Source organism: Mastomys coucha, unplaced genomic scaffold (genome assembly GCF_008632895.1).
Source record: "Mastomys coucha isolate ucsf_1 unplaced genomic scaffold, UCSF_Mcou_1 pScaffold5, whole genome shotgun sequence".
Classification (NCBI taxonomy): domain Eukaryota; kingdom Metazoa; phylum Chordata; class Mammalia; order Rodentia; family Muridae; genus Mastomys; species Mastomys coucha.
Genome location: NW_022196911.1, coordinates 63,154,096 through 63,177,751, shown reverse-complemented (window position 1 = coordinate 63,177,751; position 23,656 = coordinate 63,154,096). Strand labels below are relative to the sequence as shown.

General features: G+C 43.2%; 2 protein-coding genes across 5 annotated transcripts in view; one reads left to right on the top strand and one right to left on the bottom strand.

Moving 5' to 3' along the window:
- Stx8 (syntaxin 8) overlaps positions 1–5,675 on the bottom strand; it is a 239,198-nt gene extending 233,523 nt beyond the window's left edge. The window contains exons 1-2 of one of the 2 annotated variants that reach the window (XM_031352893.1): positions 5,567–5,675; positions 1,365–1,464 (exon numbers count right to left, since the gene is read on the bottom strand). In XM_031352893.1, the coding sequence (XP_031208753.1) occupies positions 1,365–1,464; positions 5,567–5,619 (153 nt within the window). In that variant the 5' untranslated portion in view covers positions 5,620–5,675. Of the gene's footprint in view, positions 1–1,364; positions 1,465–4,858; positions 4,992–5,566 lie in introns of those variants that run through there. The other variant, XM_031352892.1, reaches the window with a different exon arrangement.
- A 21-nt stretch (positions 5,676–5,696) lies between these two features.
- The window catches only part of Cfap52 (cilia and flagella associated protein 52), a 38,087-nt gene continuing 20,127 nt past the window's right edge, over positions 5,697–23,656 (top strand). For 2 of the 3 annotated variants that reach the window (XM_031352889.1, XM_031352888.1), the window contains exons 1-6: positions 5,697–5,830; positions 13,786–13,985; positions 14,352–14,488; positions 18,596–18,724; positions 21,804–21,903; positions 22,717–22,833. In XM_031352889.1, the coding sequence (XP_031208749.1) occupies positions 5,761–5,830; positions 13,786–13,985; positions 14,352–14,488; positions 18,596–18,724; positions 21,804–21,903; positions 22,717–22,833 (753 nt within the window). In that variant the 5' untranslated portion in view covers positions 5,697–5,760. The remainder of the gene's footprint in view (positions 5,831–13,785; positions 13,986–14,351; positions 14,489–18,595; positions 18,725–21,803; positions 21,904–22,716; positions 22,834–23,656) is intronic. The other variant, XM_031352891.1, reaches the window with a different exon arrangement.

Sequence of the window (23,656 nt, the reverse complement as noted above, 5' to 3'; positions counted from 1 at the left end):
TTTTCGAGACAGGGTTTCTCTGTGTAGCCTTGGCTGTCCTGGAACTTGATCTGTAGACCAGGCTGGCCTCAAACTCAGAAATCCACCTGCCTCTGCCTCCAAAGTGCTGGGATTAAAGGCATGCACCACCACCGCCTGGGACAAACATCTCTTATCTTAGAGTTCAGGAGACAAGGTCATAGTGTAAGGCTAGCCTGTACTACACAGAAATTCCAAGGCACTCTGGGCTACACAGGGAGACCCTGACTCAAAAATAAATAAATAGGGGGCTAGAGAGATAGCTCAGCAGTTGAGAGCACTGACTGCTCTTCCAGAGGTTCTGGATTCAGTTCCCAGCAACCACATGGTGGCTCACGACCATCTGTGGTGGGGTCTGATGCCCTCTTCTGGTGTGTATGGGACAGCTATAATATACTCATATACATAAAATAAATAAATCTTTTAAAAAATAAATAAATAAACAAATAAATAAATGAATGAATGAACAAATAAAATTACCCTGAAGGGGAAAATGAGAATGAAAGTAAGACAAGTGTGATATCTATGCAAAATAAAGGGGAGTCATATCATATTGTTCAGGTGATCCAGTATTACATTTATTTCTTTGGTTTGTTGCTTAATCTGTTTGTTGTTGAGATAAGATCTCCCAGCGTAGTCCAGACAATTGGATAAGGAGTTATTATAAACAAAATACAAAGGGCTAGGAGACGGCTTGGGAAAGTGCTTGCTGCACAAGCATGGGGATCTGTGTTTCATTCCCAGCAACAGAAGCCTAAAAGTCAGACGCAGCAGCCTGTATTTCTAACCCCAGCACTAGAAGGCAGGGGGAGGGGGAGGGAGGAACAGGACACCAGAAGATCCCTGGAGCTAACTGGCCAGTCTGACTAAGTTGGTAAACTCCAGGTTCAATGGCAGACCCAACCTCAAAAAGACAAAGTGGAAAGTAACAAAGAGAAAACAACCAATGTCAACAACCTCTAGCCTCCACATGTGCACCAGTGCATATACACACACACATACACACACACACACACATACACACACACACACACACACACACACACACACACACACACGCATGTGCACATGCACACACACAAGGGTATGAATCCTATTCTCTCTGATGCCAGAGAATATCAAAAGTATGAACAACTGCAGCTGTATAAAAAGTCAGTGAATGAAATACAGAGTATTTTATATCTTGGGAGAGTGGTTCGATACAACATATGAAAACACATTTCAAAGATTTAAAAGATTTACACACTACCACCACCACCACCACTCCACTCCCACAGCATGTCCCAGATCTAGCAATGCTTTCAGACATCAGAGCTCAGCAGCACGCTGATTCTTCCATGTATTACCTTAGGTGTCTTCTCACCTCTTCTTTCACACTGATTTCGTTCTTGAATCTTCTCAGCGATTTCTTGGGCAATCTGACACGTAGAGTCGTACGTGGACAACCTGCGTCAAAGTCAAACTCATGTTAAAGTTCTTTTTAAAAAAGTGCTGGCTGGGTGTGGTATCGCATGCCTTTGATTCTAGCATTGCAAAGGTGGAGGCAGGAGGATCTCTGTGAGTTTGAGAGCTGCCTGGTCTAAGGGAACAAAGTGACAAGGAGATGCTGTTTCAGGGCAGGAGACATAGAGGAAAGATGAGAAGTGATGTGCAAGCATGCTGCAGGGACAGCAGGAACTGTGTATCTGCAGAAAAAAACAAAAAAACAAAAAACAAAAACAAAAAAACCGCTCTAGCTGACCAAGGAGCCTGGCAGTCTCCTAACCCTGCCACTGTTCTCTCAGAACACTGACTAGCTTTCCACTTGGCGCTCAACAGTGTTGGGCTTGGAAAGATTCAAATGAAAAGCTAAATGAGGGGCTGACTCAGTGCTTAAGAGCACTGTTGCTCTTCCTGAGGACCTGGGTTCAATTCTCAGGTCCCACATGGCAGTTCAGAATTGTCTCACACCCTCTTCTAGTCTCTGTTAAGTTACCACGCAAACACATGATGCATATGCATGCGTGTGGGCAAAACACCCACACATGATGCACATACATGCGTGTGGGCAAAACACCCACACGTGATACACATGCATGCATGTGGGCAAAACACCCACACACTTAAAATAGAATAAATGTCTTAAAAAAGATTCAGAGCTGGAGAGATGGTTCAGCAGTTAAGAGCACTGACTCCTCTTCCAGAGGTCCTGAATTCAATTCCCAGCAACCACATGGTGGCTCTCAACCATCTGTAATGGGATCTGACGCCTTCTTCTGGAGTGTCTGAAGACAGCTACAGTGTACTTACATATAATAAATAAATCTTTAACAAAAAAAAAAAAAGAAAAAGAAAAAAGAAAAAGATTCATGTCAACACCCAACAGCACCCAGAGTTTTCCTCATCACAGCATTTTAACTCAGATCTCATTTCACACCGATCTGCTCCTAAAAAGTGGGGACTCTAGTGTGCTCCAGGACTTCCCGTTGCAACATATTGAAAAACCGCTGTTTGCCCTGATGTCCCAGTTTTACCCACAAGAAAAATAAGTAGCTTATTTTTCTAAAATAGTCCAGCACTGGAAGTAGTAGCCTATAACCTCAGCTACTTGAGGCTGAGACAAGAGAATCGTAACTTTAACGTCAGTAGGCTAGAAGCAGCTTGGCTAGAACTTAGTGACCAGTCTCAAACTTTAAAAAGGGAGGGGGCGGGGTGGTGAGTAAGGGCATAGATCAATGGGGGAAGCATTTACCTAGCTTGTGCAAGGTACTAGGCTCAGGCTCAATCACCGAAGTGTCTAGCTCGGGCTGGGGATGTGGCTCCAGGCCCTATACAGAGAGCTTTGTGTTGTGAACTCCACAAGCACTTCAGAGGGTGTCATCCCCTAAGCCTAGAGTCACGTATACATCAATATGAATCATTCAGTATAATCTGGTATAGATGCGCATGAAAAAGAGCAGGTGTTTTTAAAAAAAAAAAACTAATAAAAATACAGCAGAGTAATAAGAAAAACATTCCTAGCCCCAGCTCCCCCCCACACACACACTTTACTTATTGCCTCCACGCAGTAAGTAAATCTATGAAGACAGGAGCTTCAGTCGAGCTCTGTAATGGCACATCAAACATATAAAACCTATAACAAAAATTCTGTTGATTAGGAATGGGACCTAATTTAAGTGCCTCTAGAGCTTGGGAAGGGAGAGATTACTGATGAGAGAGGCACTCGGACGGACTGGGCCACAAGAGGCCACTTTGGGCTGACTTCTGAAAAAGACTAGAGCAGATTTCCCTACGGGAAGGGGGAGCAAAGTCTAAACACCGTGGAAGGCACAAGTCATGAGTAAAGATGGAAGAAGAAAGCATGCCTGGCATGTTCTGCCATGTGCGGGTCCTGGGAGGAAGGTACATATGAGAAGAAGTCCGTTCTCTGCAGAGCGTGGCACGGGAATCTAATGAGATCAGACTTACAGGAGAATTTTACCCAAGACACTGAAGCATTTCAACTCTTTTACTGTTAGCCTTAATTGTTTGACTCAGTGGCTTTCTCGTTTGCCAGCTGAAAGCTTTCTTGTCTTGCTGGGGACCAAACCCAGGGTCTTGCATGTGGTAAACAGTCATTCTATGACTGAGCTAAAATTTAAAATAAGATATGTACACTCAGATGATGTACTGATACGCATTGAAAATCATGGTTTTAAGACTACTTAAGGACATGGAGAAATGCTTCGTGTTTTGTAAAATATAAGCAGGACATAGAGTCAAACAATAAATGCATTGGAAAAAAAAAACTGAGCACTGATTGTTTCCAAGTGATAAAGATGCTCTTTATTTCCTTCAGATACTCAGTAGTCTCTAAACTGCGTACCAGGGGTGTATTCAATTGTTAAAACTTTATGGGAAAATTCAGCACTTGGCTGGGCTTGGTGGCAGAGGCCTGTAATGCCACCACTTTGGAGACTGAAGCAAAAGGACCAGGAATTCAAGATTAACCTGGGCTCCCTGAGACAATGAAAAACAAACAACAAACAATTCAGCAACTGGCCCGAATAGCCTAGATCCCAGATAACTCTAATTCTGACCATGGGATCCACTCTCTTAATATTCAAAATTGTCTGCCATTAAACAACTATAAATTGTACCAGAAACACCAACATAAGGCATATTCTTCAACACAAACTTTATAGAAATGCAGTGTTATAAATGATTCATCAGGAAGGTCAGGACTTTATAGCAATTTGTTCTTTGTATAAAGATATTTTTCATCATTCTCTCCTTGGGGGCTTCTTTGCTGAATAAATAAATGGTCTTTATCAGGTACTTTCTGCACTACTTCTTGCTGACATAAGTCTTCATGCTACTGATGCAGGAAAGGGTAAATGCCTTATCACAAGTGCCAATTTTCCCTCCCAGAGTCCTACAAGTTTTCTGTGAAGAGTCCATAACACCCGTGCCCAACTAGCTACTAACTGATGACCATGGAGTGCGAACTTCGGATTAATGGGTGAAAGGATATCCCACCAAAAGGTTATTTTGACCTCACTTTTACAGGACCCCATGGAAGTCTACGCATGCAGTCAGCCACAAGCAGGATGGACAAGAAGCCCCAGAAAAAGGGGGCAAATACTCGATTGCACAAGTCCCAGCTCCCCCAGGTCATAGTCTCCCCTAAGACCACAGAGTTAGCACTGAGTAGGCAGTACGTGGTTGGGTCCCCTCAACAGGGGGAGGATCCTCGCTCGATCTTCATCCCTAAGGCCGCCAGCCTCAAGCTCAGCGATGGGCAGGGTCTCTGCCAGTCCCTGGAAGCCAGGTCCACCCCCAAGTTAACCCGCATACACAGCTGCCACCACCGGCAACTCACCAGGGGTCCGGGGCCATGGTGCAGTCTCCGCCCGCGGCTGGGACACTTCCTGCTCCTAGCAGCTGACTACGGCGGCCGGAGCAGCTCATTCCCCGCAGTTCGGAGGGTGCGCGACCCGAGCTCAGAGTTTGCAAAGTGAAACCTGTTTTATTGACCTCAGGACCACGCTCCCGCCACCCAAAGAGCACTCCTGGGAGACAATGGGTTGCATGAATCGATTTTTGTTAGTTCACATGAATTTCTGGACTCAAGGAAAACGGTTAAATTATTGAGCAGAATCAAAACATTTTCCCAGGGGATGGAAGCGCTTCAACCGCGGCTCTCTGCATTTTTTTTTCCTTAATTAAAAACAGCAAAACAAGCCAGGTGTGATATATCTCAAGCCTGGAATTTCAGCACTTGGATGGCTCGGGCAGCATATATACATGCATACATACATGCACACATACATGCATACATACATAAAATAGTTGCATATTGTACTAAAACGTTTTTAGTGATCTTTTTAAAAAAATTCCTTGACAAGGACGTATCAATTCCATGTTTTGTTAATAGCAACCTATTCATTAGAGGCAATTCTTTGTGCTCAATTATTCTGTGTTCAATATTTTTAATAATCATGAGGGGCTTAATTTTCTAGTTTTAAAAAAGTCAGACCTGTACACGGGAGACAAGGGAATTTACCTTGAGCACTTAGCGTCAACTTACCACCTACATTTCCAGAATGAATAAAATACATAAGAAGGAAGTCCTCCAAACATTTGCAAGAGGGGAAATCAACTCAAACTCAGTGGGCTGGACTCCAGTGTAAACCTAGCACGCATGCGTGTGCCGGGTTACCATGACGACCAGTAGACGCTGCACCCTGGAGTTGAAGAATCAATAAGCTGAAACTATCCAGGATGGAAGAAAAAGTTTTACCTGAGCTGGACGTAGGCGAACTGGAGCTTGAGGCTGTGATCGGCTTCAATGGTGAGACCTAGAGCAACCATGATTTGGTACCTCACGGACAGTGAGAGGCTGACCGGGTAAAAGCCTGAGAGGCAATGGGGATAGTGGCAAGAGTATGGCCAGGCATCACCGGCCCCAGGATGGTGGAGGATCTTGGCCTCATTCCTGACCTCAGGAATTGGCATGGGACTAAGAGATCAGATAAAGCTCCATATCCGGAGGCCAAATGAGCCTAACTTGGTAGGTATAAGTGAGGGTCTCTCCCCAAGTAAAAACTCTCAAAGGTTTAAGACCAGGATGGGAGGTAAGTAGGAGATTAAGGGAGAAACCTTGTTAATTCTGGAGACGCCTTCCTGTGGCCCTCACACTTTACTTGTGACTGTCATGGTAAACATTGAAAGAGAAATGCTGTGATTGGAGGGTCGTGTTTGGGGTGCAAAAAGGGAAGGAGTTAAATTTTAAGGGCAAGATCAATTTTTCAAAAACTAATGTTATAGCACTTGAAAGCTTTACGGTTGTAAGGATGTGGTGTGGGACGATTACGGAGTAAAAGTTTAAGCACTCCAGGCCTTAGTTCCTGAGTCTTGGTTGTACTATGCCACTCTAATTGAAAGCCAGCGTTTTCTGTGTCTGAGCCAGCACTGTCTTTAGAGATGGACAAATATTACTGATAAGAAGTAACCCCTGGTAAACTGCAAAAAATATTCTGGTGAGCCAGTCAGTGCAAAGACACGTAAGATCTGTAAATGATTTTTTTTAAAGTAATTTATTGTATATGCATTAGTGTTTTGCTCTGCCACGCCAGTGCTGGGATTGAACCCTGGTCCTTTGGAAGAATAGCCCATGCTCTTAGCCACTGAGGCATCTCTCTGGCCTGTAACTGAATTCTTGCTAACACAGTAAAAAGAGAATTGGAAAAGTGTATCAAAGTTTGGGAGAAAAGTTGCTTATTTTTTAAAGATTTTTTTAAAACTCTGTATGAGTATTTTGCTTGCAGTGCACATCTGTGAACCAGTGCCCAAGTAGGCCAGAAAAGAGCATCAGATCTGCCGGGACTAGAATTACAGACAGGTGTGATTCCCAAGTGAGTGCTAGGAAGCAAAGCTGGGTCCTTTGGGAAAGAAACCAGTGTTCTTAACTGCTGAGCTAACTCTCTGGCTCCTTATTTTATTTTTAATTATGTGTATGGGGTGGAGGAATGGTCATGTAAGTACAGGTGCCCATGAAGACCAGAAGAGGGCACCAGATCTGGTGACAGTGGAGTTCAGGTGGTATGTCCTTGAAAATGAGTTCAGGTCCTCTGCAAGAGTGACATATACTCTTGCTGAGACTTCTCCTGAGCCCGTGAGAAAAAGTGTCTACTGCAGGTTTGAAAGAAGCCAAGAAAAGACTGAATTTTTTCTTGTGAAAAGATTCTTTTTGAATTTAAATAGTCTTTAACCAGGGGTTAAGGATTGGGGATTAGGGTGCAGATCATTGCAAGTAGCCAGAACAGGGAGGTAAGCTGGGAAACGGAGAGCGAAGCTCCAGGACTGGAAGAACAAGGGGGTGGGGAGTGGGGAGTGGGGGTTGGGGGGTGGGGGAGGACTGTGCTTAGAGGTCAGAGGCCTTAAACGCCAGGTGATGGTGCTTAGAGTTTCCATGCAATGAATCAAATGTTGAAATTAAGCCAGGCATAGTGACACACGCCTATAATCCCAGCACTTGGGAGGCAGAGGCAGTCAGATCTCGGAGTTCAAGGCCAACCTAATCTACATACTGAGTTCTAGGATGGCCAAAGCAGCAGCAGCAACAACAACAACAACAACAAAAAAGAAGTTGAAAGCAAAATTAGAACTCATGATAACTGCTGTGTTATTAAACTTGAATGTGAAAACAGCGATGCATATAGGTATTGTACTCCAATGTGAATTTATCATATAAACAAACTGAATATAATTGTGTCAGATATGAAATCATCAGGCTGTAGCTATTGAGAGTTTGGTCACATTCAGCTGATTTTTCCATTATATCCAGAGCTCTTATAAGTTAAAAACAGCGACCACAACAGATCGGTAAGAATCTGCAGGCCAGATTTGTCCCACTGTATGTTTTGTAAATAAAGTTCTATTGGGACTCAGCCATGTCCTTTGTTTAGGTGCGGCCCATGGCTATTTTCACACTACACTAGCAGAGATGACTGGCTGCAAGACTGACCGTATGGTTCAAAGTCTAAAATAAACCACATGGTTTGTTTTCTGGCTCTCTATAAAGAGCTAAACTCCTGAAAAAGAAAATGGCAGTAATAACAACATTAATAATAAAAAATATAAATGGCTATTTGCTAAAAGCCTAAATGTGTTAAGACAGTGGCATTACTTTTTATTTGTCAAATAGGCAAAATTATATATATACATATAATGTGTTATATGTATTATGTAAGAAGATAAGAATAAGAATAAGGCATTTTCATCTGAATAAATCACACACCTTTAGGAAAGAGAATTGGCTTCATTGATAAAGTGGCTACAGTGCCACCATGAGGTCCCTGAGTCTTTGGCAGTCACATGAAAAGCTGAGCATGGTGATGTGTGACCCCAGTACTGGAGGGCTGAGATAGTCGACAGGCAAGATCCTCAGAATCAGCCTAACCAACCAATATGTCTGAGAGCCCCCATCTCAAAAAAAAAAAAAAAAAAAAAGGTAAAGGGCCATAGAAAAAGATATCCAACATCATCCTCAGGCCTACACACACACACACACACACACACACACACACACACCACTTCTCTCGAGGGAGGGAAGCACTGTTGCATTGCGCGTGTATCAAATGCTGCTTTGTCTCCAAAGCATCATGATCATGGAAGCCTGAGTCCTGTGTCATGTGGCCTGCCTTTCTCATTACCACTGCCCACTTTTCAAGTAGATTTTCTACACTTCCTATCAATCCTGTGTTCCTTTCTTGAAATTATTTTTTCTGCTAGTATTTAGCCAGAGTCGACTCTTTTTGTTTGCAGCTAAGAATCTTAACTATGTAACTAAACATAGGCACACCTGTCTTAGATACTTTACTATTGCTGTGAAGAGATACTATAAACAAGGCAACTTATATACGAATGCATTTAACTGGAGGCTTGGGTACAGTGTCAGAGGGTGAGTCCTAAAGCTGAAAATTTATATCTCATCCACAGGCAGTAGGGAGAGAGAGAGAGAGAGAGAGAGAGAGAGAGAGAGAGAGAGAGAGAGAGAGAGAGAGAGAGAGACTGTTCCTGGTGTGGGCTCTTGAACCTCAATGTTCTCAAACTGTTCCACTAACTAGGGACCAAGCATTCAAACATATGAGCCTGTGTAGGCCATTCCCATTCAAACTACCACATTCCACTCTTTAGCCTCAATAGACTTGGTAGCCATATCATAATGCAAATGCATTTCGTGTGACTCCCAATGTCTAGCCTTTCACAGTCTCAGTACTGTTTAAATATCCAAAGTCTCTTCTGAGTCTCCAGGCAATCTCTTAACTGTAACCCTCCAGTAAGATCCAAAACAAACTGCATACGCCAACATACAATAACACAGAATAGACATTACCATTCCAAACCTGAGGAAAAAACAAAGGGAGACCAAAACCCAGGAGGGCAAACTCCAATTTCTGTAAGTCTGTTTGCTGACAAAGGACTTAGTGGTTCCTAACCTTCCTAATGCTGTAACCCTTTAATACAATCCTTTACATTGTAGTGACTCCGACCATAAAATTATTTTACTACTTCATAACTGAAATTTTTCTGTTATGAATTATAATGTAAATATCTGTTTTCCCACATTCTTAGGTGACCCTGTGAAAAGATCATTCGACACCTTCCCCCTGGCTCCCCCATCTCCACTCCTACCCCAGCAAAGGTGTCTCAAGCCATAAGTTGAGGACTGCTGGCTTAGTGGCTTTTAGGATCTCCAACTCCTTCCAGCTTTGTGGACACACTAGGATTCTCTCCCTTGGGCTCGATTCATATTCTGTTAGCAGCTCTCCTCAGCAGACATACCGTGGTTCTGGACTCTCTAACATCTTGGGGTCTCCAGTGCAATCCAGGCATCACTTTCACAGCTAGCTTCACACTGTGGCCTCTCCAGGAAAGGACACCCCTGCCACATCCCAAGCCTCAGGGGATTTCCTTAAGTACCAGAAGATTCCAAAACCCTTTACTTCTGTATTCATCCCAACAAAGCCAGAACCAGGTGGCTAAAGCTGTTGGAAACTGGTCCCCCTTCTAGCATCCATTTGCAGAATTTGACTTGTTGATGCTTTCCTTGTTGATGTTTTGCAAGATTAGCTGGGTAAGGCTTTACCTCAAAGGTCTTCCTCCCTCTGTTCCATAGAGCATAGGCCTGAGACTTGGCCCAGCCTTACTCTTCCTGGTACTCTTCCTCTCCTCAAATGTACATCTTGGATTTCTTTCTGTCCTGCTTTCTCTTTTACATTATGGAGCTGTCTAAGAGTGACCACATGACATGGTCAGTACTAAATTGTCGTGCAATCTCCTATGTCTGTTGATGTTAAGACAAAAATGGTGGATTTAACTTCTGGAAGATTCTTAGGACAAGGGCGAAAATGAAGCTACATTCTTTTGCCAAAATATCACAAAGACGGTCTCTAGTCCATTTGCTGATACTACTCATGTCTGACACCTCCTGAGCTGGGCCTCCGTGGTCCACATTGCACTCACAACTACTGTCTTCCATGCTCCTCCTAGGATGGCCCATTCAGCCCTACTTACAACAATTCATCCATTGCCCTAAGGCAAAGTTCCAAAGTCCACATTCCACTAACAAGAAGCACAAACAGGCCTGCTATAGCAATATGACCCTCTCTGATACTAACTTCTGCCTTAGGTAGTGTTCTAGTGCCATGAAGAGACACCATTGATAGGTTATTTCTCTGCTGGTGAAATGAGCCAATTCAAACCACATTAGAATATATTAAAGACAGGTTTATTGGGAAGCTGCTCTTGGGAAAGTTCACTTACTCCAAAGATTGAGGCCAAGAGACTCACTATGGGGAGATGGGGTTAGAAGAGAAAGTTCTGCTTGCAGAGAAAGAAAAGGAGAAGAAGGGAGTACGAGAGAGGGGAGAGCAAAATGTCTGATTTGTAGAGAGATGAGCAGCCCAACCCCTAGGCTGGAAAGTTCAGGGTTGGAGGCAGGGTATGTCAGCCAGGTAGAGACTGAAGGATGCTGGGAGAACCTGGAAGCCAGGTCTGCTTTGATATATAATATATGCACCTCAGTCCCACGTCACCAGTCCAAAAGCAAACAACCTTGACCGAGGCAACTTATAAAAGAAAGCATTTAACTAGGATAGTGCTTAAGTTTCAGAAGGTGGGTCCATGACTATCATGGTGGGAACAATGGCAGGAGGCAGGCTGGCATGACAATCATGTAGCAGCTGAGAGCTTATCTTATCCACAAGCAGTAGGCAAAGAGAGAAAGAGACTGTACCTAGTATTAGATTTGTAAACCTTGAATCCTACCCAGTAGCATCCTGTCCCTGCCCCCATCAAGGCCATACCTCCTGATCCTTCTTAAACAGTCCCACCATCTGGGAACCAAACACTCAAATATGAGCCTATGGGAATCATTCTAATCCAAACCACCACACATCAGACTTCAACCCCAATACTACCCCCAACCCCAACTCCAAAACCAATCCAATCCCCAAAGCAACCCCTACCAAAATACTAACTGCAACCCCATCCCCAAACTTCACCCCAACCTATCTCTAACCCCAAAATGAATGCTTTTTTTTAAAGATTTATTTATTTATTATATGTAAGTAATTTGTAGCTGTCTTTAGACACACCAGAAGAGGGCATCAGATCTCTTTACAGATGGTTGTGAGCCACCATGTGGTTGCTGGAATTTGAACTCAGGACCTTTGGAAGAGCAGTCGGTGCTCTTAACTGCTGAGCCATCTCTCCATCCCTAAAAGCTTACGTTTTGACATGTTTACTGATTTTTCAGAGTCTTTTGCCCATTCATATTCCTTGCTCATGTTGTTGTTCTTGCTTTGTAGAAGCTCTTTGCATATTAACCAAGAATCCCTTTTAATCTCTGTATGTTACAAATCCCTTCTGGTTTGGGATTTTCTTTTCATTTTGCCTTTCACAGCTAGAAATTCAGATTTAAACACAATTGGATAATAATCAAACTGACTGCTTTTTGTTCTGGTTAAAAAGCCATTTCCTACACCTGTACAAACATTAGATCCTGTTTTTCACATTTAGATCTTTGATCCACCTGGAACGCTTTATTCCTGTGAAGGGTGAAGCAATGATCTTATTTTACTCTTACCATATGGGTAGCCATCTGAATGTTTATAAAAAGCCCAAAATTAGGAACAAAATTATATAGTCTTAGGAGGAATAGGTGAAAAACACTAAATTTACTTTCATAAGAACTTCCGTAAAGAAGGAGCTGGGTATGGTGGCACACACTTTTAATCTCATCACTGGGGAGGCCGAGGCAAGTGGCTCTCAAGAGGGATTAAGGGCAGCCTGATTTATATATGTCAAGTTCCAGGCCATGCAGAGCTTCATTGTAAGACTCTGTCTCAAAAAAGAAAGAAAGAAAGAAAGAAAGAAAGAAAGAAAGAAAGAAAGAAAGAAAGAAAGAAAGAAAGGAAGAAAGAAAGAAAGGAAGAAAGAAAGAAAGAGAAAAAAAGGAAGGGTCTCATTGTAGCCAATAAATTCTTATAATTGCCATGTGTCAAAGACTTTTTAAAATCCAAGAAAACAATACTAATAAGTATGTATGATTTTTTTTTGTTTTGTTTTGGGAGACAGGGTTTCTCTGTATAGCCCTGGCTGTCCTGGAACCCACTCTGTAGACCAGGCTGGCCTTGAACTCAGAAATCTGCCTGTCTCTGCCTCCAAAGTGCTGGGATTAAAGGCGTGCACCACCACTGCTCCACTTAAAACTTTTATCTTTATGATTCAACAGTTAAGAGCACTGGTTGTTCTTCCAGAGGTCCTGAGTTCAATTCCCAGCAACGACATAGTGGCTCACAACCATCTGTAACGGGATCTGATGCCTTCTTCTGGTGTCTGAAGACAGTGATGGTGTACTCATATAAATGAAATAAGTAAATCTTTAAAAAAAAAACTTTTTTCTTTAAATGTTTGCTATAAGTACTCACATGTTCCCTGTGTCTATAGGCTATTCCCCCAATAAGCTGCCCTATACATGTTGCATGTAATTTTATAATCACACTTGCTCCCTACCCTGTGCTGTGGCCTACACTATGCTCCAAGATCAGCTACCCCCCAAGCCTTTTTTTTTTTTTTTGGTTTTTCAAGACAGGGTTTCTCTGTATAGCCCTGGCTGTCCTGGAACTCACTCTGTAGACCAGGCTGGCCTCGAATTCAGAAATCCGCCTGCCTCTGCCTCCCAACTGCTGGGATTAAAGGTGTGCGCCACCACCACCCAGGTCCCCCAAGCCTTATGACTGACATGCCACCTCTCTTTCTCATCCCCTCCTCTTCCTCCTGGAACCCGGAAATCCCACCTTTTTTTTTTTTTTTGGCCCAGCTATTGGCTTCCACCGTCTTTATTGACACAATCAAGAACCAATTACGGAAACGACACCTCCACCTACATATACATCCATGCTTCTCAGGATTAGAGAACCCACCCTAGGGCTTTGCTGTCCAAGGTGAGTCCAGACATCAGCATCCCTTGTAAGCTAGTTGAAAATGAAGAAAGGTAGCTCACTCCAAACCTGAAACTAGAATAGTTTTAACCAGCTCCCTGGGCAGTTTTATGCACCTCAGAGTCTGAGAAGAATTGTGCTCTACTAGCTTCCTGGTCTGTGGAATGCAATTACCGTGGAATACAGTTGATTTCAAAAGTATTGTCTTTTGTACTGTGATAAGAGGAACAAACAAACATTCAAACATACCAGTCACATCTGCACCTGGCTATAGTTATTTTTAATCTCTCTCTTTTAGGACACGTTCCCAATGGTCTCAAATGCCATCCTGACCAGGAGCACCTGATCTATCCCCTGGGTTGCACTGTCCTTATCCAGGCAATAAATACTAATGAGCAGAATTTCCTACATGGCCATGGTAACAACGTCTCCTGTGTGACCATCTCCAAGAACGGAGACTATATTGCCTCTGGACAAGTCACATTCATGGGTTTCAAGGTGAATAAAATGGAAACCATTCACTGGGGGTTTACTTAGAGGTGCCTCCCTGGAAGAGGTGCCTAACTTCGGGTTCCTGGCTCTGTGCTCTCAGATGTCCGCCCTTTATCCTGCGCCTTCTCTCAGTTTCAGCCCATCAAGCTGTCCCTGAAAGACTCTGGTATCCTTGTACCAGATGCTGAAACTTGTGACTGCAAATGCTGAGCTTAAATTTGCTTCTCTCTTGTTGCTGTCTGTCATGTTTATACCACGTGGTCCAATAGAGGGAAGTTGCGTCATTGAGTATTTCTCACCAAGAGAGGGGGCCATCCTTTCAGCTTCCACTAAAGCCTGTCTAGGATCTGACAGTGTATTCTTGCCCCTCAGGCAGACATCATCCTGTGGGACTTTAAGAAGAGGGAGCTGATTGCTCGCCTGTCACTCCACAAGGGCAAAATTGAAGCCCTGGCCTTTTCGCCCAATGATTTGTACTTGGTTTCACTTGGTGGCCCAGATGATGGAAGGTAACAAATCCCTTCATGACTTCTTTCTTTGTTTCTTTCTTCTCTTCCTTTCTTTTCCTCCTCCTCCTCCTCCTCTTCCTCCTCCTCTTCTTCTCCTTCTCCTTTTCCTCCTCCTTTTCCTCTTCCTCCTTCTCCTCTTCCTCCTCCTCCTCCTCTCCTTCTCCTTCTCCTTCTCCTCTTCCTCCTCCTCCTCTTCCTCCTCCTCCTCTTCTCCTTCTCCTTCTCCTCCTTCTTTTTCTTCTTCTTCAGGGAAAGTTGTTGAGTTTCTGTTTGTTTGTTCATTTTTTAAAAAAGATCCCATTTCTCTGTGTGGCCCTGGCTGTCCTGGAACTCACTCTGTAGACCAGGCTGTCCTGGAACTCACTCTGTAGACCAGGCTGGCCTGGAACTCACTCTGTAGACCAGGCTGGCCTGGAACTCACTCTGTAGACCAGGCTGGCCTCAGATGCAGAGATCCTCCTGCCACCACCCAGCTCCTTACATGTCTTCCACCAGGTGTTATAGACACCACTTCTGTTGGTCTGCACACATCTAAGTGTGCTGCTATGTATGAAAAGGCCATGAGTGCCGGGCAGTGGTGGCGCATGCCTTTAATCCCAGCACTTGGGAGGTAGAAGCAGGCAGATTTCTGAGTTCAAAGCCAGCCTGGTCTACAGAGTGAGTTCTAGGACAGCCAGGGCTACACAGAGAAACCATGTCTCGAGAAAACCAAAACAAAAAAACCAAAAACAAAACAAAAAAAAAAAAAAAAAAAAAAAAAAAAAAAAAAAAAAAAAAAAAAAAAAAAAAGAAAAGAAAAGAAAAAAGAAAAGAAAAGAAAGAAAGGAAGGAAGGACGGAAGGAAGAAAGAAAGAAAGAAAGAAAGAAAGGAAGGAAGGAAGGAAGAAAGAAAGAAAGAAAGAGAACAGACTGATTGATTGGCCTGGACTCTAGGAGTCTTGGATGATATTGTGTGCAACTATATTCAAAGGCTGTTGCTGTCAAAGACATCGTGACCACAAGCATGATAAGAGTTACTATCGAAGACGAAGGTGCTTTGAGTATGTACTGTGTGACAAGTGTGCTGAGAACTTTAACTGCAGTATCTTATCTGACCTTCATATCCGCCCTTTAGAACAGAAGTGGCAGAGCCCAGTGACAGCTGAACAACTGAAGTCAGTAGGTGTAAGTGACAGTATACTGGGACACAGAGTGTGACTCCGGAGGGGATGATTTTACCCTGCCCCACAAGTTACGGTCTTTGCCCTTTGGTGAATTCAGTAATGTTTGACAGAGAACAGGCATAAAGTGAAACTTTATGGAAAAATACATATTCATACCTAAGAGCATCATTTTCTAGCCAGCCTGGGCTGTATAGAAGAAGATGGCATTTTATTCTGAAGGACAATTAATGAAAATCACGTTCCTGGCCAGGCAGTGGTGGTGCATGCCTTTAATCCCAGCACTTGGGAGGCAGAGACAGGCAGATTTCTGAGTTTGAGGCCAGCCTGGTTCCAGGACAGCCAGGGTGACACAGAGAAACCCTGTCTTGAAACCTTGTCTCAAAAAAATAAAGAAAAAAAAAAGAAAATCAAGCTTCTACTCGAGTGTTAAGGAGCATGGGTGGTATTGGAGAACACACGATTTGTGTAGAATCTACCGGGTGTGTTTCCATAGACACCAAGTACCTCGGCCCTTCCCAGGTCCTCTGTTAGTCTGCCCACATCTGAGTGTGTTCTTATGTGTAACAAGCCCGTGAGAAAAAGCAGCTCAGATGAGGCCCTCAGCTCTGGCTGTACATGGATATTAATACCTTGAAATACTTTTACATATACCAGTTTTCTTATCTGAGAAAACACAAATGTACAGTGATACATAGTTCCATGTCCTCTCAATGCACAGAAATTTGCCAGTGTTTTCATGATTTTTCCTACTTTGGTAACTATTTGTAAGTGCTCCCACCATCTCTGGGCCATCCCCCACTTTTGATATTTCCTCATAAGAAATATAGCCAGAAATTTTCTGTTGGTGTCATTACCTCTGTTATACACAGCTGTTCTCGGCCACATGTGCATACTTGGAGTGCCTAAGGTCCGGGCATGGAGTGTCCTGGAGACTGGCCACTAGGTCACCTTACCTCCACCCTCTGCTAGGAGCCTTGTCTGGGAAAAACTCTCACCTCTGGAAAACTTGTTAACCCCTTGTCACTTTGACCTTGATTTTAGACTATCTAAAATTTGCTTACAGGAAGTTAGTGTTTGAGGAACCCAGTGGATAAACCTTTGCTTGGCCAGGAAAATGCATTTATGACCATCTCTGGTTGGACACTGCAGCGAGGAAGGCAGGGTCTAATTTTGAAGCTGCGGCAGGGGTCCAGTCTACCCAATCCTCCTGGTGTAAGGGTAGAAAGAAGATGAAAACTACAGTAGATAGGGGTGAACACTGTATTGTTTGCCTTTCTGCATACAAAATGTCAAAGTAAATTAATAAATAAACTAATAAATAAATTTATTAATTTTTATATCAATAGTATAATACTCTTTTGTTGTAATGCAGCTCTTAGCTACTTTTCTATTGTTGTGATAAAGTACCTTGGCCAAGGCAACTTATAAAGGAAAAGTGTTTAATTTTGTGTGCACAGTTTTAGAGGGTTAGAGTCTATGACCATCATGGTAGGAAGCATGGCAGCCAGCAGACGGGGCATGGCACTGGAGCAGTAGCTAGGAGCTCACTTCTTGAGACACAAACACAGGGCTAAGAGAGACACTGGGAATGGTTTGAGTCTTTTGAAACCTCAAAGGCTGCCCTCAGTGACATACCTCCTCTAATAAGGCCACACCTCCGAATCCTTCCAAAGCAGTTCCACCAACCCTGGGGTGGGGGTAATATTCAAATATAGGAACCTATGGAAGCCACCTTCAAACTGGTAAACTACTCCCTATGCTGGTATGCTCCATCTACTTAAACAATTTACACTTAATTCTAAACAAATTAAAGCTACATTTGGCTAAGATTTATAAGAAACTGTGTTGTCCTACAATGCAAAAAAGATTGACAATTCAAAAATGCCTCATCCTTTCACTAAAAAGTGTTCTTCTATTGGCTGAAGACTCTTGAATAATGTCACTTATTAACTTTTTTTAGTTAGGCAATGAAAAAATGGACTTCATTCCCTAACTTAAAAAAAACATTGAGGTTTGAACCCAGGGCCTAGAACATGGTAAGAGCATGTTCTAGCCCTCACCTACACCTTCAGCTCCTATGACCACTTTCAAAGCATTATTGATTATATAATTATGAGTAATTCATACTGCTACATGTGTTCGCATATGCATATACATATGCATATACACATACACACAAAGCTTTTGTGTGGAAATATTATTTGAGCTTCTTTGGAGTATGAAGCATTTGGGCTTGGTTTTGTTTAAGATGGGATCCATGTAGCCCAGGCTGGCCTCAAACTTGGTATGTAGCCAATGTAGATGATCTTGAACTCCTCGAACCTGTGTCAACCTCTTAAGGTCTAGAATTAAAGAAGGAGGCATCTATAGCCCCAGGGAAAATGTTTACATGAAATGGAGGCTTGCAAGCTTTGAGGCTTGCATGTCTGAAATGCCGTGATGGACAGGTTCCCTGGCTTCCAGCCCCACAATCTTTTTCCTTCAGAGCTTTTAAAGCATCCCACGTTAGTCTTCTAGTAAAGCAGTGTGATTGATTGAGCAGATGCTTGGGGGTGACTGGAGGGGGGATGGAGGGGTGAGGGTGCGGGTGGGGGATGTCAAGGGCAATTTTTTGTGTTCGCTCACTAGTAACATTTCTTTCTTTTTAAAAAAGATGAATCTGTTTATTTTATATATATGAGTATACTGTATATGTTTACAGACACATCAGAAGCGGGCATCAGATCCCCTTTACAGATGGTTGTGAGCCACCATGTGGTTGCTGGGAATTGAACCCAAGGACCTCTGGAAGAGCAGTCAGTGCTCTTAACCACTGAGCCATCTCTCCAGCCCCCATAGTAACATTTCATTTTGTTCTTTTTCTTCCTAGAACCAGGAAAACAGTTGTTAACTTTGAAAGTCTGATCTCTCCTGTTGGTGTCTTCTTTCCCTTCTTGTTTGGCAGTGTGGTGGTTTGGAGTATAGCCAAGAGAGATGCCATTTGTGGCAGCCCCGCGGCAGGCCTCAATGTCGGCAATGCCACCAACGTGGTCTTCTCTAGGTGCCGAGATGAAATGTTTGTCACTGCTGGAAAGTAAGTCTGCACAGCGAGAAGGTCAGACTCATAGATGACCACGTCACCCACATAGAAAACACAATGGCGATGCCAGGGGGTGGGGAGAGGGATGGATATGTCCTGAACACCGAACAAAATCCTCACTTTGTAATTTTTGTAAGTACTGAAAAATTCCTTTCAGTTGGATGTGTTTTTTAAGTATGTTTCTTTGAAAAATGTTGTTGAGGAAAGATTATGCTGAATGGCTAAACTCCTCCTTAAAAATATTTTTATTACACTTATTTACATATTGTGTGTATGTGTGTCCATGCATGTACCACAGCAAGCATATGGAGGTCAAAGGACAACTTTCTGGCATCAGCTCTTCACTTCCATCATGTAGGTCCTGAGGATTGAACTCAGGCTTGGCAGCAAGCTCCTTTACCCACTGAGACACCTCACCAGCCCTGAACTTTCCTTAGGACATGATTTTCAATCCGTGCCAGCCAAGTCATTTGCACAATTGCATGGATTTACTTTCCGGGTGGTATTTCTTACCACCTGCTCTTGATTTAGGTCTCATGTAGTGATATTTTGTAAAAGAACCATGCCAGGATACTTCAAAGGTTTAAGCTATTAGCCACAGGACATGACTTGGGCAGGGCCAGTTTCAGCCAGCTTCTGGTGAGCAACTTGATCGTCTGAACAGAACCTGCATGTGTGCTCCAGCATGCATTAATTTAGAAACTGGGAATCAGAATCCTGCTTGGTGTCCTGAAGGAAAGGCGAAACAGACATAAAGGTGTCCTTTCCCACATCACCCACAGACTAAGAGGGAAGAAATGGTAAACCAGAAGGCAGAAGGATAAGTTCAGCGAAACTATCTTTGTAATTTCTCTGTCATCTCTCATCCATGAAAGGCACAGACTGTTCATTCCTTCCCCAGCCAGAGAAAGGAATTTGTGTTGCTCTGCCTCTGTAATGTCTCCAGTCCCCACCTTGGAACACACACACACTGCATTGATTCCACGGCTGAGTGAGGAAGGACTCACAGAGAGGCAGTAAACTCCTTGGCAGCCATGAAAGCCCTCCTCCCATGTCAGGCAAATCAGGTCCTGACCCTACCCTGCTCTTTCTGCCCAGACTGAAGCTTCAGCCCCTGCTCCCACCTCCTCCTGTTCTGGTCCTCAGAGCAGCTTGACTCTTTGTTTTGCTGGATCTGGGTTCTTTGGTTCCTTAGCAGCTGAAGGCATCAATCTGTTCTAATGTCTGTGGGCAATGTTTTTCCAAATTCAAACAGGAAGTTTTATAGGAAACAATCTCTTTTGGTTCATCTGTATTCCAAGCTGGCTTCAATTTCTTGTTAATACCAGTACTGGGAATGTCCATATTCTTAAGTAAGATTCCTGTTGTGATGCCAGAATACCTGGCTTCTCCATCACAGTCATGGTTTGTGTATTCCGTTATTATGGTCCCCCTGAAACAACCCGAGCATCCCTGTTTCAGCATTCACATGATACCTATCAGTATGGCCAGGGGCCAGTATGTGTGCAAGAGCAATCAATCTCTCCCCCCAGTGCCCCTCTCTTCTCTCCACTTTGAAAAAGTACATTTAAATATTCCTTGAGCCTTTACTATGTCTACAATTCTGTAAGCTAAAAATAAAAAAAAAAATGAGGTTGGCAAATTCTAATTAACATTTTCTGATTTGAGATGTTGGCAGGACTCTTTGTAGTGTTTTCTTTTTAAAAAATAATACTTTTTACTAAATCTTTGAGAATTTCACATGTTTTTTTTTATTATATTCACCTTGGCATTACAATTATTATTATAGAATTGTTAACTCAGATGAACTCGACATATAACAGTGAAACACCAGCCATATATTAAGTGCTGCATTAGTTACTAACTTGAACTTTTACTCATTTAGTCTCACGTCTCTTTCCTTGGAGACAGGAATCTTCAAACTAAAATATCCTCCATTAAGCAAGGTACATGTCTGTAATCCCAGCACTTGGGAAGCAGATGCAAGAGTCTTAAGGCCAGCCCTAGTTACACAGTGAGTTATGAGAGCCTGGCTCTGAAAGAAAAAAAAACGATATCACCACCTATTTTCTCCTGAGATTTGGTGTCCTGAACAAACATCTTCTACTTGCCCTTCCACCTAAGCCTCTGGTACATTCCGTTAAGATTCCACAAGACTGAGATCAGGCAATACTTGTCTTTCTGTGATGGGCTTACTCCAGCCAGCATGGTGAACACCAGGTGTCCACCTTTCTTAAGGGCAAACAGTTTTCCTTTGTAAATATGCACACTTGGCATCCACTCGTCAATCAATGGACACTCAGTGTGTATACCCCACAGAGACTACAGTTCATAGCAATATATGGACACAGCATATGTTAAATCCACTTCCAGTGGATTTCAAGTGTTCTTACTAGGAAGAGATAAGTAATGTAACACACATGCTTAGCAGTTTAATTTAACCATTACACGGTATGTTAATGCATTAAAACATCATGCTGTATATCATAAGTATATGTAACTTTACTTAATAAGAGGACTTCTCTGAATATGAAGAACCCTGGCTTGTTCTACATTTATTCACATGACTAATTTATTAATTTATCTTTGAGACAGGGCCATATTTACGTAGCACTATCCTGGAACTTACTATGTAGGCCAGGCTGACCTCAGACTCAGAGATCTGCCTACCTCAGTAACCCACATGCTGAGAGACAAGGATGCACCACACCTGGGTTGTTTGCTTGATTATATATACACACCTGCTTGCTTTTAGTACAGTGGGAAGAGTGCACATTTCAATGCGTGACAGAGCAGGGGTGTGAATCCTCTTCCGCTGAGTACAAGCTCTGTCTGCATCATCCCACCTGGAGAGTCGGGGACCATACAACCTACCTCTTAGGGTTGCTGTGAGGCTGAGTGGGAAATTCTCAAGTTGTACAGTAGGCTCTAAAAGTAAAAATCCTCAGGAATATCTCTCCCTCTTCCTGTCAGCTTCTCCTTCAAGGGGGTGGAGGGTGGGGGTGGGAATGCCCTAAAAGATGTGAAGCAATATTTAAAAGGGTATCCATTTGATTGTGTTTTTTCTTTGTAGTGGGACAATTCGAGTGTGGGAACTGGATCTTCCAAATAGAAAAATCTGGCCAACCGAGTGCCAAACAGGACAGATGAAAAGGATAGTCCTGTGTACTGGAGTAAGTACTGCCTCAGCGCTTGCTACATTGACTCCTAGTGCAAGCACCTGCAGCAGCCCTGAGCAGGGGTGTGTGTGCGCTGGGCCAGGCTAGGGAGGAGGGATAGAGCGGTGGGATGTTGACGAATAGGTACAGCTCAGAGGGAGCACACAGCTGGGAAGGAGCTGTGCAGTGCTAAGAGGTCCCATTTCACTGGGACCTGAGCCATCCATTACCAAACATGCAAAGCCTGACCTGGAGGGAAGCAGTGCGGCCAGGTGACACTGAGGTCACGCTGCAGCTCCGTCTGCCACCATTGCTATTTCTCTCTTTGGAAATATAAAGTGACTGATAGGAAAACGCACTGTTGAAATGCAGACTCTTCCACAAAGAGATGTTATTAATGTGGTTGAATACGGAGTCATAATTCATTCATAGAACCTTCTGCTCCATCCCTTGATTTATTCTTCCTTTGTAAGGCATAGTCCCTTTTATGAACATAGGCTTTGGAGACTGAAATAAAGCAAACGTGTCCCCATAGAGGAAGCACATCTTTATCCTAAGAACCCTTTGGAGGTGGCTCAGCAGCTGGCACTGGTCATGCGTGTTAGCATCAGACCCAAATGAGTGGCAAGTAAAATTCACCCTCCAGCTGCCCGTGGCCCTGACTCTGCTGCTCTCAGAGCTGGGATGACCTATCCTTAAGTCTTGGGAGACTGATGCTACCATGAGCTTCTTTGTCAGAAGTTATGGAATTCCATCTCTTCCCTGACTGGTGCCTCGTAGACTACTGTGGAGACTCGAGTCTTCAGGTTTCTGTTTCTGATCTCCCAGATGGCCGACGATGACAGCTTTTTCTACCTTGGCACCACAACTGGGGATATTCTCAAAATGAACCCCAGGACCAAACTGCTGGCAGACACTGGGCCTATGAAGGACAAATTCAGCTTGGTGAGTAGAAACCATCAAGGTATGATCCAATCCTCTCTGTCATTTTCTTCTGCACAGAGTTTTGTTAAGGAAAAGTCTGTTGGGAACAAAAAGGCAAATTAGCAATGGATACAAAGCCACACTCAAGTCAGCTTGGCCATGCTACACTGGCCAGTTCTCTAAGCCCTACTCTCTGGTTCTCTTCAGGGCAAAGGCATTCCTAGGAGTTACTCTAGGGTATCAGTGCCTTGTCCATCTTCTCTTCAAAGCACAGACGGAATCCATTTCTTCATGATTTAAAACTGTATTGGTTCTAGTCCAGTTGCCATCTATGAGAGAGGTATATGTTTTGATCTATAAGTGTATGTTTTGTGGTATGTATGTGTGTGTGTGTGTGTTTCCATGCGTGTGTCTCTCTGTGTGTGAGTATGTGTATGTGTGGGTATGTGTTAGTATGTATGTATGTGTATGTGAGTATGTGTGTGTGTGAATGTGTGTCTGTGTGTGTATACATCTGTGTGTGACTATGTGGATGTATAAGTATGTAGATGTGTTAGTGTATGTTTGAGTGTGTGTGTATGTGAGTATATTTGTGTGCCTGTGTATGTATGTGTATGTAAGTGTGTGAGTATGTGTGTGTATGTGTATGTGTGTAAGTGTGTATGTATATGTGTGCCTCAACTCTAATAACTAGATCTTAGATTTTAGCCTCTGTGGTGCTGCGTCATTCATGAAGTCATTCATGAAGCCCCCCCCCAAAAAAAAATCACTGAAAGTGCATAGTTGCAGAATTCCCAAAACCTTTTACAGAACCCCAGTAAGAATTGCTAACTTTTAAACAAAA